The sequence below is a fragment of the Oncorhynchus mykiss genome, chromosome 3, assembly GCF_057628025.1.
Source record: "Oncorhynchus mykiss isolate SJ-2025 chromosome 3, ASM5762802v1, whole genome shotgun sequence".
NCBI lineage: Eukaryota > Metazoa > Chordata > Actinopteri > Salmoniformes > Salmonidae > Oncorhynchus > Oncorhynchus mykiss.
Genome location: NC_143024.1, coordinates 14,384,449 through 14,402,506, shown reverse-complemented (window position 1 = coordinate 14,402,506; position 18,058 = coordinate 14,384,449). Strand labels below are relative to the sequence as shown.

Here is an 18,058-nt window from a genome sequence, read left to right as displayed (position 1 = left end):
CATCACTAAGCTGATTTAGTCAACGTCACTAAGCTGATTTAGTCAACATCACTAAGCTGATTTAGTCAACGTCACTAAGCTGATTTAGTCAACATCACTAAGCTTATTTAATCAACGTCACTAGGCTGATTTAATCAACGTCACTAAGCTGATTTAATCAACGTCACTAAGCTGATTTAATCAACGTCACTAAGCTGTTTAAATCAACTTCACTAAGCTGATGTAATCAACGTCACTAAGCTGATTTAATCAACGTCACTAAGCTGATTTAATCAACGTCACTATGCTGATTTAATCAACGTCACTAAGCTGATTAGGTCAACGTCACTAAGCTGATTAGGTCAACGTCACTAAGCTGATTTAATCAACGTCACTAAGCTGATTTAATCAACATCACTAAGCTGATTTAATCAACGTCACTAAGCTGATTTAGTCAACATCACTAAGCTGATTTAGTCAACGTCACTAAGCTGATTTAGTCAACATCACTAAGCTGATTTAATCAACGTCACTAAGCTGATTTAGTCAACATCACTAAGCTGATTTAATCAACGTCTCTAAGCTGATTTAGTCAACATCACTAAGCTGATTTAATCAACGTCACTAAGTTGATTTAGTCAACATCACTAAGCTGATTTAGTCAACATCACTAAGCTGATTTAGTCAACGTCACTAAGCTGATTTAGTCAACGTCACTAAGCTGATTTAGTCAACATCACTAAGCTGATTTAGTCAACGTCACTAAGCTGATTTAGTCAACATCACTAAGCTGATTTAGTCAACGTCACTAAGCTGATTTAGTCAACGTCACTAAGCTGATTTAGTCAACATCACTAAGCTGATTTAGTCAACGTCACTAAGCTGATTTAGTCAACATCACTAAGCTGATTTAATCAACGTCACTAAGCTGATTTAGTCAACGTCACTATGCTTATTTAATCAACGTCACTAAGCTGATTTAGTCAACATCACTAAGCTGATTTAATCAACGTCACTAAGCTGATTTAGTCAACGTCACTATGCTTATTTAATCAACGTCACTAAGCTGATTTAGTCAACATCACTAAGCTGATTTAATCAATATCACTAAGCTGATTTAGTCAACGTCACTAAGCTGATTTAGTCAACGTCACTAAGCTGATTTAGTTAACGTCACTAAGCTGATTTAGTCAACATCACTAAGCTGATTTAGTCAACATCACTAAGCTGATTTAATCAACGTCACTAAGCTGATTTAGTCAACGTCACTAAGCTGATTTAGTCAACATCACTAAGCTGATTTAGTCAACGTCACTAAGCTGATTTAGTCAACATCACTAAGCTGATTTAGTCAACGTCACTAAGCTGATTTAGTCAACGTCACTAAGCTGATTTAGTCAACATCACACATGGAAGTTTGGAGGGAGAATTGTTTCTGTATCAGCTTCATGTCTGTTCGTTGTTCGTGTTTCTTGTTTTGTATTATGTTTTGTTTATTTATTAAATGATTCACTCCCTGAACTTTCTTCCTGACTACCAGCGCACACGTTACATGTATGAATCATCTATTGATGAATTGTCTAACTGTAATCAGTTAGATAGACACATTGACCCCTTCCGGGAGTGGTCAATACTCCACAGCCAATCTACAGTGACCTACTGTAGTCAGTTACATAGATCGGAGACTGTTTACCGTAATAAGAGGTACTAACACTTGTACACAGCTGTGAGCGTTTTATCCTTTTACAAGTCCAATAAAACAGGAGGCCCTTCCCATTTTACAAGGCTCCAATCTAATATACATGTTTAGCATATTCTGACATATGTGCACAAGACTTCCAATCCACCTACTGCATCCAGTAGTGCAGGAGTTGGGCCCACGGCCCCTTGGCCCTGTAACCAGCTCTGCCTTGTACGGACAATTTTGGAACTGAAAAAAACTGAGCTGATATGTTTTGATTCTAAAGGAAGCATAATGCTCCTCCGGGCTAACCTGTCAGCTCCCAGTGGTTTACCACAAAGCATGGGAGGAGAGGAGAGGAGAGGAGAGGAGAGGAGAGGAGAGGAGAGGAGAGGAGAAGAGAAGAGAAGAGAAGAGAAGAGAAGAGAAGAGAAGAGAAGAGAAGAGAAGAGAAGAGAAGAGAAGAGAAGAGAAGAGAGGAGAAGAGAATAGAAGAGAAGAGAAGAGAAGAGAAGAGAAGAGAAGAGAAGAGAAGAGAAGAGAAGAGAAGAGAAGAGAAGAGAAGAGAAGAGAAGAGAAGAGAAGAGAAGAGAAGAGAAGAGAAGTGAGGACACCACATCCCCTAAAGCCTGTGTACTACAGCCAGTAGCATAATGCCAGGGCCCAGTGCTCTCTGTCCTCTTCAATTGGGCCTGGATTTACAGACTGGTAAAATCTCTCTGTGCTGTCAATCACTGGATTTAATAAAAACAAAGTATAATATTGCGGTCTCGCTTGCTTTCCGTCCCCTCTGAGAGTTTGAACACGAGGGAGGGTGTTTGCATGCCGAACTGTGAAAATCTATGGCTTTTATTACCCCTCCTCCACTAACGCTTAGGAAAATTGGGATCGTTGCAACAAACCCCCATCTGGTCCACATTAGCTAAACCACCTTGAGTTTTTCCAATCATCAAATGAAACGTTGGTATATTAGAATTAGAAAAAAACTCAATAGCTCAAAGCTCCTTCTTCAATCCAGACATGGTGCCACTACTTTTTCAATGGTGTTTAAACAGATTTCCTAAATAAAAATAGCCTTAACCCCCCACATGATACCACCTCCACTTCACTGAGCCTACAGACTGTGTTTGCTTGGCTTTGTGATGGAAAGTCAAACATGCGGTGGGTCAGTTGTATATTTAGCCAGCGTCTTCCTGAGCCAGCCAGGGATATTGTCTAAATCCCAAATAGCACCCTATTCCCCATGTAGTGCACTATTTTTTGCCAGGGCCCCATCCTATTCCCTGTGTAGTACAGTACCTATAGGGCTCTGGTCAAAAGTAGTGCAGGAGAATAGTGTGCCATTTTGGACGCAGACATTGAGAGGTGTGAGGAGGAAGGGAACATTCTAGACAGAGTGGTCTGCTTATATTGTCCCCTACGTCTAATGGAGGTTTGAGCTTGACGTGTTTCTTCATGATCCTTTGAATGATGCTCTATTTGTAATGTTTCTGAATGAGTAGGTGAAGGGAAGACAGAATGTAAATGAGTTGTGATATGGGACCAATAGGGGCATGATAACTGTAATTATGAACTGGGTGGTTCGAGCCCTGAATGCTGATTGGCTGACAGCCGTGGTATATCAGACCAAATATCACACCCCTTCTGGCCTTATTGCTTAAGTATAGTGTAAACGGTTTGTTAAACTCATTTGTAGGTATGCCTACTATCCACCAAATGACTATTTATTGATATCAGGGTCAGTATGATAATTTCAAAAGCTCATATTCCTGACCCCAGGGTTCATAACACTGATATTTGACATTTTTCAATGACATGTCAAAGAAAAATAGTATTTCTGAAATACACTGTGTACTAGGTCTAAATCAATGAAAATATATTCTAACCTCATTCTTGGTATTTGGCATTCCCACAAAACCCAGGTATGCACCACAACAGACCAAAATGTCATAGGAAACATTGGCATTAGTATAAGACAAATGCCACACATTCAGAGAACAGGAATGATCCCAATATCGCCGGAGGTGCCTATTACCCAAAACCCAGGTCCAGGTTTCACGTCTCTCTCTACCCAGACATATTAGGCCTGTCTGTGAACTGTCAAACACAGGGGCCAATGACTAATCTAAGAGCACTGCCGTCCTGTGCCTGGTTTCAAGCCAAAGCGCCTTCGAAAAGCAGAGAGAGAGAGCGAGAGAGACCATTTCTGCTCTGACAAATCTACTCAGGACTTGGCAGCTGGGGTGTGTACTCGTGTGATTTCCCCTTGAACCCCCACCTTCCCGTTTTCTCTCCTACAGCTACTGAATAAAACTCTAAGACTAAGAGGTCTGAGGAGAAGGTATAGAAGGATGAGGAGTGGTGAGGAGGAGGGGGAGAAGGGATGAAGAGGAGGAGGAGAGGTGAGGAGGAGAGGGGATAAGTAGGAGGAGGGGTGAGGAGGAGGGAGGAGGAGGAGGAGGAGGAAGAGGAGAGGTGAGGAAGACGGGTGAGGAAGCAGGCTTCCTACAGAAGCCCAGGCAGCCTTTTCATATCCCTCAATGTGTCTTCATTCATTTAACCTTCACCTGGAAAAGTCATTGGAGACGTCTTCCTCCCCAAGAGACCTGACTACAGACGCATGTTCTCTTTCAGTCTACAGTAGAGGAAACGTCTGTTTATTCCAGACACACAGGCTGATTCCATGCTTGGTGCTGTAGTTGTAGACAGGTTGTGTTAAGAACCAGAAGAGGTTCAGATGTAACTCTATCCAGTGCCCACAGGTAGGAGGGGAAAGTGGGGGAGGACCAAAGCACTAGACACCAGCCCTCATACTAACGACATTACAGTGACCACAGACAGCTATGAGCTGAAACCTAACCACACACAGTTTAAGAATAGGGATTGGATAGGATAAATCTTCATCAGGTTCAGAATGAGATTTATAAATACATGAAATGAACACATTAAGATCAGCTGACAAATCACCACAATTGACTGCAAGATAAAACAATGATTTTTCTTGTCATTCTGTATTTGTAACTGCCTACATGGATTGCTACACAGCACACACTACACACACATACAGTCCAATAGGTGACGAGATCTACACAACATTAGACTGACACATGTTTATTTATTTAACCTTTACTTAACTAGACAAGTCAATTAAGAACTCATTCTTATTTACAATGACAGTATACCCCGACCAAACCCGGGCGACACTTGGCCAACTGTACGCCTCCCTATGTGACTCCCAATCACGGCCGGATGTGACACAGCCTGGATACGAACCAGGGACTGTAGTGATGCCTCTTGCACTGAGATGCAGTGTCTTGGACTGCTGCGTCACTCAGGAGCCCACATCAGTCAAGTCAGCTTCATATGTTCCCTTCAATATATTTAAAATGGTTTCAACCTGTTTCCAAGCCAAAGAAAACAGCCAGAAACCAATTAGGATGGCTGCCATTCAAGGTGGCATGGCCTGGAAAATGATCCCAACCAAATCAAATCAAATCAAATCACATTTTATTTGTCACATACACATGGTTAGCAGATGTTAATGCGAGTGTAGCGAAATGCTTGTGCTTCTAGTTCCGACAATGCAGTAATAACCAACAAGTAATCTAACTAACAATTCCAAAACTACTGTCTTATACACAGTGTAAGGGGATAAAGAATATGTACATAAGGATATATGAATGAGTGATGGTACAGAGCAGCATAGGCAAGATACAGTAGATGGTATCGAGTACAGTATATACATATGAGATGAGTATGTAAACAAAGTGGCATAGTTAAAGTGGCTAGTGATACATGTATTACATAAGGATACAGTCGATGATATAGAGTACAGTATATACGTATGCATATGAGATGAATAATGTAGGGTAAGTAACATTTATATAAGGTAGCATTGTTTAAAGTGGCTAGTGATATATTTACATAATTTCCCATCAATTCCATTATTAAAGTGGCTGGAGTTGAGTCAGTGTCAGTGTGTTGGCAGCAGCCACTCAATGTTAGTGGTGGCTGTAACCACAGTTAAGCATGGTTCAAGGTTTTCAATAAACTCATTCCCTCTCCTCTGGTTTAATTTAAACGGTTTAACATTCAACAACGCAAAATGGGATGCTTTGGCGACAGCATTTTGATTAGCTGTTACTTAGCTCTACACCAGAACTGTCCAGTTGTTCACTAAATCAACTAACTCCTCATTGCGGTCATTACAGCAGAGGCTGAAAGACTCAATCTGTCACCTCTCAGGAATAGGATTGCAACATTTCCCAAAATTCCCTGGTTTTCAAGAAATCCCGGTTGGAAGATTCCCGGAATCAATAGAGGGAATAAGCAGGAAGTCTAATATTTTGGGGAAAGTTACTGTAATTTTGGAACCCTACAGCAGAGGCTGAAAGACAAAATCAGTAACATCTCAGGAAAGTCACCTCTCATCCAGGAAGGAGGACCATTTTGTCCTCCTACAAAGGGGTAATTGGTACATTCATTTTGGGACATTTAATGAATGATATCTACCCATTATATTTTTGTATAAACTGCAGATTTCCCCTTTAAGGAGTGACTTTGAAATTGATTTTAAACTGCAGCCACAAATGGCTTCAAAGGAATTATAGTACATTAATAGCTCAAATTCTAATGTAATCTTAATCCAGACAGTGCGTAATAATGGTAGAAACAGATGGATTGACCAGATTGTGTGAGAACAGCCAAAGCCTGATCTTGCATAGTTCCACTGGACATTGATAACAAGAGTGCTACCCATTACCTGACCACAACCACCAGGAAAATGAAGTGTGACCGTACGTGGTCAAGTAAGGGGGAGCTTTTCCCCTGTGGCAAAACCTTACCCCTGTTCAATAAAATCAGTCCATTGATGTTTCCTCGTCTTCTCGGGTCTATTGAATACTAAGACCATGAGGTCTGGATAAATCCAGACACACAAATGTGTGTGTGTTACAAACGAAGCCTGGAGGGCAGACACGGTGCAGTCCTGTCTTCCATCCAGCAGAGCAGTCGGCCCAGAGACACCAGTTCCCCCTGTCTTTTAACCCTCCTCTGACCACAACACTACCGGACAGAATCTACGGTCCAAGTCCACCCATTTAGTGTTAAAGCCATATTGTGTAATAACCAATGGCAATAACCCATAAACCAATTATCTATGTTAACCTCTGTTTAACTTGTTAAGAGAAGGAGCAGCCTGACCTTTCATCTTAGCAGTTTAAGTAGTATGACATGATGTATGGAGGAGAGCCTCCTGTCTGGCCCACTAATGACTGCCTCAGCAGAGGAGAAATCAGACCCGGCAGCGGCTCACAGAGGAACTCAACTGTCAGACACCATCACTTCTCCCATTTAGCACTGGGTTGTAATTCATGCTTCCCAACAACCCGACGACTCAGTTTGGATTTGTTTAGTCTGCCTGTTCAGGTCCTGTCTGAACAATACAAGTGGGGTATGTTACGTTTTGTTAAGTTTGTGTTTGTTGAGGTCTTTCTCTCTCTCTCTCTCTCTCTACTGTGTGTGTGTGTGTGTGTGTGTGTGTGTGTGTGTGTGTGTGTGTGTGTGTGTGTGTGTGTGTGTGTGTGTGTGTGTGTGTGTGTGTGTGAGAGAGAGATTTTACAGTGATTGTCATGTAAAATCAGTTTCATAAGAGAGATAAAGTGATGTCGTACTGTTTAGGACTTGGAGAAATCCATTCCGCTCACTCATTCCCCAAGATGCTGTCCTCTAGATGAGGGGATGGGATATTTCTGTCTAAACATTTGTCTAAGGATTCTTCTTCCCCTCCATAAACCCTAGAGCAGCTGACCATTTGGGACTTCTCTGTCCAGGCACCACACTGTTTCTGGCAGGTTCCAGGTTCTAAGACAGCACAGATAGAAGAGCTAGCTTCCTGTGCAGACTGCTTTTTACAGAAACAGAATTTTATAAGCATCAGAGCCAGTGCATGGAGGTCTGGAAAGGAACACTGAGAATGTAATAGTGGAGGATCTCCGTGGTTGGTATCCACCACAAAATGAAGCCCTATTGGAGTGTCACTTCAGATTCCAAATTGTGGTGTGTTTACTATATAAGTAAACAGTGACTACTCTTACATCTGGAATCCTTATCGGTGAAACAACCAGGTCCGTTTGGGATATTACAACAACATAGAAGTTACTGGAAACAACCAACACAGTGTTTTCCCCCTCAGACATTGCAGGTGTGATAGAAAAGCACAATGTGTACTGCAGTTGTTTTTCTCATGATGATCCTCAGCTGGGCAACAAAAACAATAACAACGCTGTTGGGGCGGCCAGTGGCGATGTTTCCACCTACTGGGGATTCCAGCTGTAAGGTCCAGTGAATTTACCTTCTACCAATCGTGACACAAGACTATGGTAGGCTGCTAAGCTAAAGCCTAGACATCAGCTCAGGGAGCTACCACAAGTCCTCAGGTCTCAGACAAGGTAACTCATCACGCGAGGGTCACAAGCTCATCATGTATGTATATTTTGTAATCAGCTGCTCCTCATTCTGTGCCACTGGTTTTGCTCAGCACAGCAGTTGATGTTGAAGCTGTGCCTCAGGCCACAGTACATGTGTTACTGCCTGTGTGCAAACAGCAAGGCTGATGTGTCAGGGCAGTCACCCCATGTCAACTCCAACACATGGGAGAGATCACTATAAAACACTGTTGGATGAGAGAAGCGTTCATGTCTGGAAAATTGCTGCCGCAGCAAGAAGGTAACAGTGACATGTTCTGTCAACATATTTTTATTCCGTTGTTGAATCACTGACATATTATATTTTATACAAAGTTACCAAATGTTGTTTGTATGGGCCAAGTTGACAGTTGAATGATTGGGTGAAGTTGAAATGTAGAAAAGGTTCTGTGTAGAATGGTCATGTAGTCCAAGCAGTTGTGTAACGCTGTAAGGCATTCTGCCTTCAAACAATGTATTGTCTTTCCTTACAATTGTGAATTTGCCTGTATACACATCCTTTCATTGAATTACCTCGAATTAGTACAACAAACAATGCTTTATGAGAAACCTTTATTTCATCAGATCAGATTGGAGCCAAACATCTTATTTCCATTCACCTACAATTCAAATTGACTAGCGGCAGTAAGACCAGGGGGCACAGCTGCTGTCAGAATACCATTTATACCATTTCAAGATCAAGTGAAAGATTGGTGGTAAATATCCACAGATTTACTGACGTCTCTGTCATGAATATAAGTGTGAGAGGGACTCTGCGGTCTGGTAGAGTCGGTGGAGCTTGAGGGAGACGACACACGAGTGAGAGGCAGGGAGATTTACAGGCCCTGCAGGGTAGAGCTGAGCCAACTCTACCTGGAGGAAGCCTCCGGCACTGACAGGCTCCTGGCTGGAGCTCCTGGCTGGGGCTCCTGGCTGGGGCTCCTGGAGGCTAACCAATCACTAGAACACAGAGCAGACAACATGGAGAACACTCAGTATGATTTAAACATTTTGCCTGTGAGGGGTAAGATAAGTCTGAAAACAGTGGTGTGTTGTTGAATGTGTAATATGGATGTAGGTTGACCTCCGGTAGGTAACACCTCTGCTCTGTTTCTACTTAGGTCTTAGAAGAGGTGCTCTTATTTGAAACAGAAATGGTTATACAAAGTATTCACTGGGGTAATGTTTCGAATTCACCACATCAATTTAAATATTTTTGCAAAACAGGAAATATTTTCAGACTTGCTAGAGAACATTTGTGGGTTTCGCAATACGAGAAAGTGATATTTTCCTCACCAAAGTGTTTCCAGCACATATTTAGGTGGATATAAATAATCTGCTGTTTCTCTGTATCTTTCCTTACCAGAACACATAACCCTACTTACCATCTGAACAGAAGTGCTCAGGGACCTCAGGGTTTTTACTGGGATTGTTTTATTGTTCATGGTGTGTTTTCTCTAAACCTACCGACTGGGTTCGTCTCAGTGCTGATGTCATCTCTGGTTTCTGTTAGGATAGAAAGCAATCATTCAGATATTTTTCAATAATATAGGTTCAGTAGTTAAAGAATTCTGCTGTGGATCTTCTTTTTTGTAAAGCCGTAGTTTGGAATCATGGTAGAATAGAAGCCAGACGAACCTCTACTCTTGGCTTCATCAGTACCATTGGGTCTACCATTGACATGCTCCATACTGTCCAAGTCCTGATGTTCTCTGGCTGTGTCCAACACTCCATTCACTACACCCCTACAACTATCCCTACGTAGGGCCTGCTCCGTGGCTGTGCCTGTGACCTCTTGGCTTTGGATATCTCTATCTCTACTGTTTAGACTTGTATTCTCATCATTTTCACCTCCATTGACTGTAGTCCCCTGCTCTCCGGGCACACAGACAGAACCCTGACAGCCCACCATCATATCCTCTTCACTGTTGAGATCAATGAGCACTCTGCTGGTTCTCTCTCTCCCCACTGTGGGGTCCCTCTGAGTCTCTCTATCCAGCTCCTCGCTCCCATTGGTTGGATCCTGCCTGGTGGTTGTCTGCATGCTGTCGACATGGTCTGGGTTTATGGTTCTCCTTCCTGGAGGTTGTTTGTATTTTCTCACATCACTTGGAGAACTGTCAGTCTCGTCGCTGCTACTGTCATCTGTCACTGTATTGGGGATGAAGAGTCGGTTAGAACTGTCAACTGATTCCATTTTGATTTTACTCTTTGTACGAAAATCTATGGATATGAATAAGTGCTATTGGTTTAATACGTTTTTATTCTACGTATGTTAATTATATGTTTGTTTAAATACACTGTTGGCCAAGGACTTCATCTAGTAGATAATGACATATCTTGAATCTCAGTAGAGGGTTTGGCGGCTGCTACAACCACATGATTTTTTCCGTCTCTGTTGCTGTCCTACAACAAGACAAGCCCAGGTGATGTCATGTTCAGTCTCTTACATAGTGTTAGTTACATGTCTATGGGATGTAATTATAAGAGGCTGGAATTCTGACCAGCAGAATTAGAATCCTGTGATACCTTCTGCATTTCTGTTTGAGGTAAAAACAGTGACACTACATCAATTATCGAGCTACCATTTCTTTACATTGATGGTAAACATGACATACCAGTTTCTGTAATCTTTGTATTAGATCCCAGAGAGTCATCATAATCCTCTGAAGAAAGAAAGAGAAAGAGAAAGAGAGAGAGAGAGAGAAAAAAAGAAAGAAAGAAATAAAGAAAGAGGAGAGAGAGAGAGAGAGAGAGAATCAGAATTGGTATGGCCATAACAGTCTATGAAATCAATATTACCAGATTCATTTTCCCCTATGGATATTTCAGTGATAGATTATTTTGATATTTAATATACCTCTGCTTTCTGCTGAGTTACTTTCAGATCGTTCTGCATCTGTGGGACATTGAATGAAACAACTCTGAAAATGATATTGAAACTTCCTATATAGCATTATTTTCAAACCATATTCCACACACCTGTAAGATCATTGGAGTTGCATTTCTCTTTGGATCTGGCATCTGAGTCTACAACATCTGATACATGATCAGATAATGATCAATAACACAAAAAACACATGATCAAGCACATATCAATAACACTAACTACTGACTATTGATAAGTTCCCAGCTCAACCTTCCCCACACTAACCTGTTAAACAAGCAGAGTTTGCAGTCTGCGTAACATTAGAGATTTCTGGAAGACAAATGATTACGGAGTAATGATACACGTAATGTAACATTGATTTCATTATATTTCACAACCAAGTTTGACAGTTTGATTACAAACTAAACGTAATAAAAAAACAACCTGCAGAGTTCTCTGTTGGTCTTAAAGGACTTGGTCTTCCTGTTGAACACAGTAATAAATTAGGTCAACATGGCAATAACAGATGCTAGTTAGAAACATTTCCCTCAAACATCAAAATCTACTTTCACTAACCTGGGGTTGGAGCTGGTTTACCAAAGGTGTTCTCGGGACCTGGGGAAAGTAGAAAAGAAAGACGGCAGATTGAGATAATGATTTTAAAAGTAACAAAATGAGGATAGATAAATAAATATATAAGTGTGAAGAACAGACCTTTGATTTTTCCTGAGGTGCTTTGAGTAGCGGGAGCAACATCAAGGGCACCTGTAACAACATCTGAGAATGAGCTACCTATAACCAACAGCTTATTAGAATCTCACCACCTCTGATCATTTTTTGAAAATGTGATTTCTCCATCAAGACTAACAACTGTTTGGGTCTCATCAACACAAGACAATAAACAGGTGCATTAGCATGTAGCCAACCATCTCACCATTCAAAAAGCTTAACACATCCTCACTTCTGTCTGAAAAGGAAACAGGACTATTATTAACTGATTCAATCACAATAACCTCAGTAATATCATGTCATATTACTGTATCAGACCTTTTCACCACAGCAATAAAAGCAAGTCGTTTTTGTCCAGTGTATGACACGCTGAACAATTCACTGGAAAAGCTTACTGGAGCAAATCGATATAGGCTGATATATGATCCTTGTTTAGGGTAAATGAAGCTTACCTTTCATTGGTACCATGAACACAACAGCCACTAGCGTCAGAACTGACAGAGAACACAGGGAGCTACGAGAAAAATAAAGAGCATTGGCCTTTTCAGTTGAACAGTTGACTAGGTATCCCCTTTTATAAAGAAGATAGTTGTACAGTGTTAAATCTAATGCTTTGTAAGACTAAGTCAAGACAACACACAACATTTCAATGAAATGTTACATGACCTAAATGTTACATTGTTATAAAGAATATATCAATCAAAGAGGCCATGATGGAATAAAAAAGTGACTTACAGCTCCATGGTGGGTGGAAGTCATCACACGAGTCCTCTATCTCTTTGTTAAAAGACCATCAGAGGTTTTATACCTGTCCTTATAGCTGATTGGCTGGAACCGCAGAGACAATAGACACAGACCCACTTCTATGAGATAGAATGGGGGCTGTGTCAGGTGTCTCTGCAGGAAACAGTGCATGACCGTGGCAATGTTTTAAGATTGAGGAATCAGATGAGCATTTAAACAAAAAGGTTTACAGTTGACAAATGACTCATTATAATGTCAGTCGACAAACAACCCACTGACATAGAAGACAAATACTCCCAAGATGTGACTGTTCATTCAAGAGGTGTACAAAACAAAGACCTTCTCTTTCTAGACTATGTTGATTATAGGTGACTGGTTCCTGTGGTCAGTGATGCAAACAAAACATGCCTCTGGCATTTCCTTCTCATTGTTACAGCAATTTAGAAGCCTACACAATGAGTGGATTAATTGATACCGCACTCTGAAAGTGTAGCATAAGCATATACAGTGAGTGTATGTAACATTAGAAACACCTGGTCTTTCTATGACATAGACTGAGCAGGGGAATCAAGGTGAATCTCTTATTGATGTCACCTGTTAAATCCACATCAATCAATTTAGATGAAGGGGAGGAGACAGGTTAAATAATCATTTTTAAGCCTTGACACAATTGAGACATTGATTGTGTATGTGTGCCATTCAGAGGGTGGATTGTCAACACAAAATATATACAGTGCCTTGCGAAAGTATTCGGCCCCCTTGAACTTTGCGACCTTTTGCCACATTTCAGGCTTCAAACATAAAGATATAAAACTGTATTTTTTTGTGAAGAATCAACAACAAGTGGGACACAATCATGAAGTGGAACGACATTTATTGGATATTTCAAACTTTTTTAACAAATCAAAAACTGAAAAATTGGGCGTGCAAAATTATTCAGCCCCTTTACTTTCAGTGCAGCAAACTCTCTCCAGAAGTTCAGTGAGGATCTCTGAATGATCCAATGTTGACCTAAATGACTAATGATGATAAATACAATCCACCTGTGTGTAATCAAGTCTCCGTATAAATGCACCTGCACTGTGATAGTCTCAGAGGTCCGTTAAAAGCGCAGAGAGCATCATGAAGAACAAGGAACACACCAGGCAGGTCCGAGATACTGTTGTGAAGAAGTTTAAAGCCGGATTTGGATACAAAAAGATTTCCCAAGCTTTAAACATCCCAAGGAGCACTGTGCAAGCGATAATATTGAAATGGAAGGAGTATCAGACCACTGCAAATCTACCAAGACCTGGCCGTCCCTCTAAACTTTCAGCTCATACAAGGAGAAGACTGATCAGAGATGCAGCCAAGAGGCCCATGATCACTCTGGATGAACTGCAGAGATCTACAGCTGAGCTGGGAGACTCTGTCCATAGGACAACAATCAGTCGTATATTGCACAAATCTGGCCTTTATGGAAGAGTGGCAAGAAGAAAGCCATTTCTTAAAGATATCCATAAAAAGTGTAGTTTAAAGTTTGCCACAAGCCACCTGGAAGACACACCAAGCATGTGGAAGAAGGTGCTCTGGTCAGATGAAACCAAAATTGAACTTTTTGGCAACAATGCAAAACGTTATGTTTGGCGTAAAAGCAACACAGCTGAACACACCATCCCCACTGTCAAACATGGTGGTGGCAGCATCATGGTTTGGGCCTGCTTTTCTTCAGCAGGGACAGGGAAGATGGTTAAAATTGATGGGAAGATGGATGGAGCCAAATACAGGACCATTCTGGAAGAAAACCTGATGGAGTCTGCAAAAGACCTGAGACTGGGACGGAGATTTGTCTTCCAACAAGACAATGATCCAAAACATAAAGCAAAATCTACAATGGAATGGTTAAAAAATAAACATATCCAGGTGTTAGAATGGCCAAGTCAAAGTCCAGACCTGAATCCAATCGAGAATCTGTGGAAAGAACTGAAAACTGCTGTTCACAAATGCTCTCCATCCAACCTCACTGAGCTCGAGCTGTTTTGCAAGGAGGAATGGGAAAAAAATTCAGTCTCTCGATGTGCAAAACTGATAGGGACATACCCCAAGCGACTTACAGCTGTAATCGCAGCAAAAGGTGGCGCTACAAATTATTAACTTAAGGGGGCTGAATAATTTGCACGCCCAATTTTTCAGTTTTTGATTTGTTAAAAAAGTTTGAAATATCCAATAAATGTCGTTCCACTTCATGATTGTGTCCCACTTGTTGTTGATTCTTCACAAAAAAATACAGTTTTATATCTTTATGTTTGAAGCCTGAAATGTGGCAAAAGGTCGCAAAGTTCAAGGGGGCCGAATACTTTCGCAAGGCACTGTAAGTGCCTTTGAATGGGGTATGCTGGGTTTTTCAGTTTCCCATGTGTATCAAGAATGATCCACCACCCAAAGGACATCCAGCCAACTCGACACAACTGTGGGAAGCGTTGGAGTCAACATGGGCCAGCATCCCTGTGGAACGCTTTTGACACCTTGTAGAGTCCATGCCCCGACAAATTGAGGGCTGTTCAGAGGGCAAGATGGGGTGCAACTCAATATTAGGAAGGTGTTCCTAATGTTTTGTCCACTCATTGTACATTGTCCATTAGCCATAACGACCAAAGAGAAAGTATTTTAATTCTGTATTCAATATATATCTTATCAAAGGTATTCTTCTTTGGTCGTTCAATATTTCTCTGTTTTCAAATTCTTCTTTGGTCGTTCAGAACAGCACTGTTTAATTGAACATTGCAAAACCCTCTGATATTGCCGACTACTTTAATGACTTTTTCCTTGGCAAGATTAGCAAACATAGGCATGACATGCCAATAACAAACTCTAAACCTTAATTTTCATGCATAACTGAATTTGAATTCTGTAAAGTGAGTGTGGAAGAGGTGAAAATAGTATTGCTGTCTATCAGTAATGACAAACCGTCTGGTACTGACAACTTGGATGGTAGCGGACTATTGCCACTCCTATCTATCTAAGCCTACAGGACAGTGTGTGTCTCAGGGCTGGAGGGAAGTAAAAGTACTTCCGATACCCAAGAATAGCAAAGCACCCTTTACTGGTTGAAACAGCCGACCAATCAGCCTGCTACCAATCCTTAGTCAACTTTTGGAAAAAAATGTGTTTGACCAGGTACAATGCTATTTCACAGTAAACAAATTAACAACAGACTTTCAACTCACTTATAGGGAAGGGCCCTCAACATGTACGGCCTTGACACAAATGACTGATGATTGGCTGAAAGAAACTGATAATAAGAAGATTGTAGGAGCTATTTTGCTAGACTTCAGTGCATCTTTTGACATTATTGATCATAATATGCTGTTGAAAAAAACATACACTACCGTTCAAAAGTTTGGGGTCACTTAGAAATGTCCTTGTTTTTGAAAGAAAAGCACATTTTATGTCCATTAAAATAACATAACATTTATCAGAAATACAGTGTCGACATTGTTAATGTTGTAAATGACTATTGTAGTTGGAAATGGCAGATTTCTTATGGAATATCTACATAAGTGTACAGAGGCCCATTATCAGCAATCATCAGTCCTGTGTTCCAATGGCACGTTGTGTTAGCTAATCCAAGTTTATAATTTTAATAGGCTAATTTATCATTAGAAAACCCTTTCGCAATTATGTTAGCACTACTGAAAGCAATAAAATTGGCCTTCTTTAGACTAGTTGAGTATCTGGAGCATCAGCATTTGTGGGTTCGATTACAGGCTCAAAATGGCCAGACACAAAGAACTTTCTTCTGAAACTCGTCAGTATATTCTTGTTCTCAGAAATGAAGGCTTTTCCATGCAAGAAATTGCCAAGAAACTGAAGATCTCGTACAACGCTGTGTACTCCTCCCTTCACAGAACAGTGCAAACTGGCTCTAACCAGAATAGAAAGAGGAGTTGGAGGCCTCTGTGCACAACTGAGCAAGAGGACAAGTACATTAGTGTCTAGTTTGAGAAACAGACGCCTCACAAGTCCCCATCTGGCAGCTTCATTAATTAGTACCTGCAAAACACCAATCTCAACGTCAACAGTGAAAAGGCGACTCCAGGATGCTGGCCTTCTAGGCAGAGTTGCAAAGAAAAAGCCATATCTCGGACTGGCCAATAAAAAGAAAAGATTAAGATGGGCAAAAGAACACAGACACTGGACAGAAGAACTCTGCCTAGAAGGCCAGCATCCCAGAGTCGCCTCGTCACTGTTGACTTGAGACTGGTGTTTTGCAGGTACTATTCAATGAAGCTGCCAGTTGAGGACTTGTGAGGCGTCAGCGGCGCCGATGTTTTGGGTCGCCTACTGGGATCCGATCCATTGTCCTGGGTGGTGGTCGAAACAGAGGATCCGCTTCGGGAAAGTCGTATTCCTGGTCGTAATGTTGGTAAATTGATGTTGCTCTTATATCCAATAGTTCCTCCTGGCTGTATGTAATAAGACTTAAGATTTCCTGGGTAACAATGTAAGAAATAATTTGTAAAAAAAACTAAATACTGCATAGTTTCCTAAGAACGCAAAGCGTTCATCTCTGTCGGCGCCAAACACATAGCCGGGGAAACATTTTCTGTTGCTGCAGGATTCATTTCCTGCTGTAGCAAACGGGCTCAAATTAATATCATACATATGTGTTTTTATCACACCTGGACTACTGCCGAGTTATATGATCAAATGCTGCAAAGATGGACATAGGCAATTGGCCAAAAACAGAGCAGCACGGTTCGCCCTTAAATGTACACTGAGGGCTAATATCAAGAAAATCAACGTGAATCTCTCCTGGCACAAAGGGGAGGAGAGAATGTATTCATCACTACTTGATTTTGTGAGAGGTATTGACGTGCTGAAACGAACTGTCCGTTCAAACAGCTAACACGCCTCAGACAGCCATACATACCCCACAAGACATGCCACCAGTGGTCTCTTCACAGTCCCTAAGTCCAGAACAGAGGCTGGGAAACACACAGTACTACATAGAGCCATGACTACATGGAACTCTACTCCACATTAGGTAATTCAAGCTAGCAATAAAATCAGATTTAAAAACCTACAGATAAAACAAAACCTCAAGGCACAATGCGAACTGTGAAGAGACACACACCCACACATTGTAATATTGTATTGTTGTAATATTGTACATTTTGTACTGTACATTTGTAAAAGTGGAGCAGATATGCAAATGTATATAGTGCACAATGTATTGTGTTATGTGTTTTATTTATGATGTAGACTATTGTTTTGTTGTGATGTATTGTTTTGTTCATGTTTGGACCCCAGGAAGAGTAATGGCTGCCTTGGCAGATGCTAATGGGAATTCTAATAAAATACTAATGTTTTGGAGTTATGCATTAGTTAGATGTCCATGGGTCCGGAACGTTAGACATACCTGGGGTGCATTCAGTTCGATTAAACAGTAGCTAGGTAGTGTGACGGTTTGTACTGAACCACACGTTTATTCAAAACATTCAACATTTCAACATTCTTGAACAGACGTTGAGGTACGCTTTCTCCGCTTAGTGGGTGTAGTAGGGTGTGGCTTGAAACAATGAGTGACGAAAGGGCAGTGGAGCGTTCCCC

At 41.2% G+C, this 18,058-nt stretch overlaps 1 protein-coding gene across 1 annotated transcript; it reads right to left on the bottom strand.

Annotated features, from left to right (window-relative positions):
• Nucleotides 1-8,680: 8,680 nt before the first annotated feature.
• LOC149984401 (uncharacterized) lies at nucleotides 8,681-18,013 on the bottom strand. Its single transcript, XM_090221584.1, has 14 exons — nucleotides 17,868-18,013; nucleotides 12,458-12,619; nucleotides 12,175-12,236; nucleotides 11,928-11,960; nucleotides 11,708-11,758; nucleotides 11,570-11,608; nucleotides 11,438-11,476; nucleotides 11,279-11,323; nucleotides 11,107-11,163; nucleotides 10,985-11,023; nucleotides 10,743-10,790; nucleotides 9,763-10,275; nucleotides 9,592-9,630; nucleotides 8,681-9,084 (listed from the first exon to the last, which is right to left on the bottom strand). Exons 2-14 carry the CDS (start codon nucleotides 12,463-12,465, stop codon nucleotides 9,074-9,076), a joined length of 984 nt encoding a protein of 327 aa, XP_090077710.1. The 5' UTR covers nucleotides 12,466-12,619; nucleotides 17,868-18,013; the 3' UTR covers nucleotides 8,681-9,073.
• Between the last annotated feature and the right edge of the window lie 45 nt (nucleotides 18,014-18,058).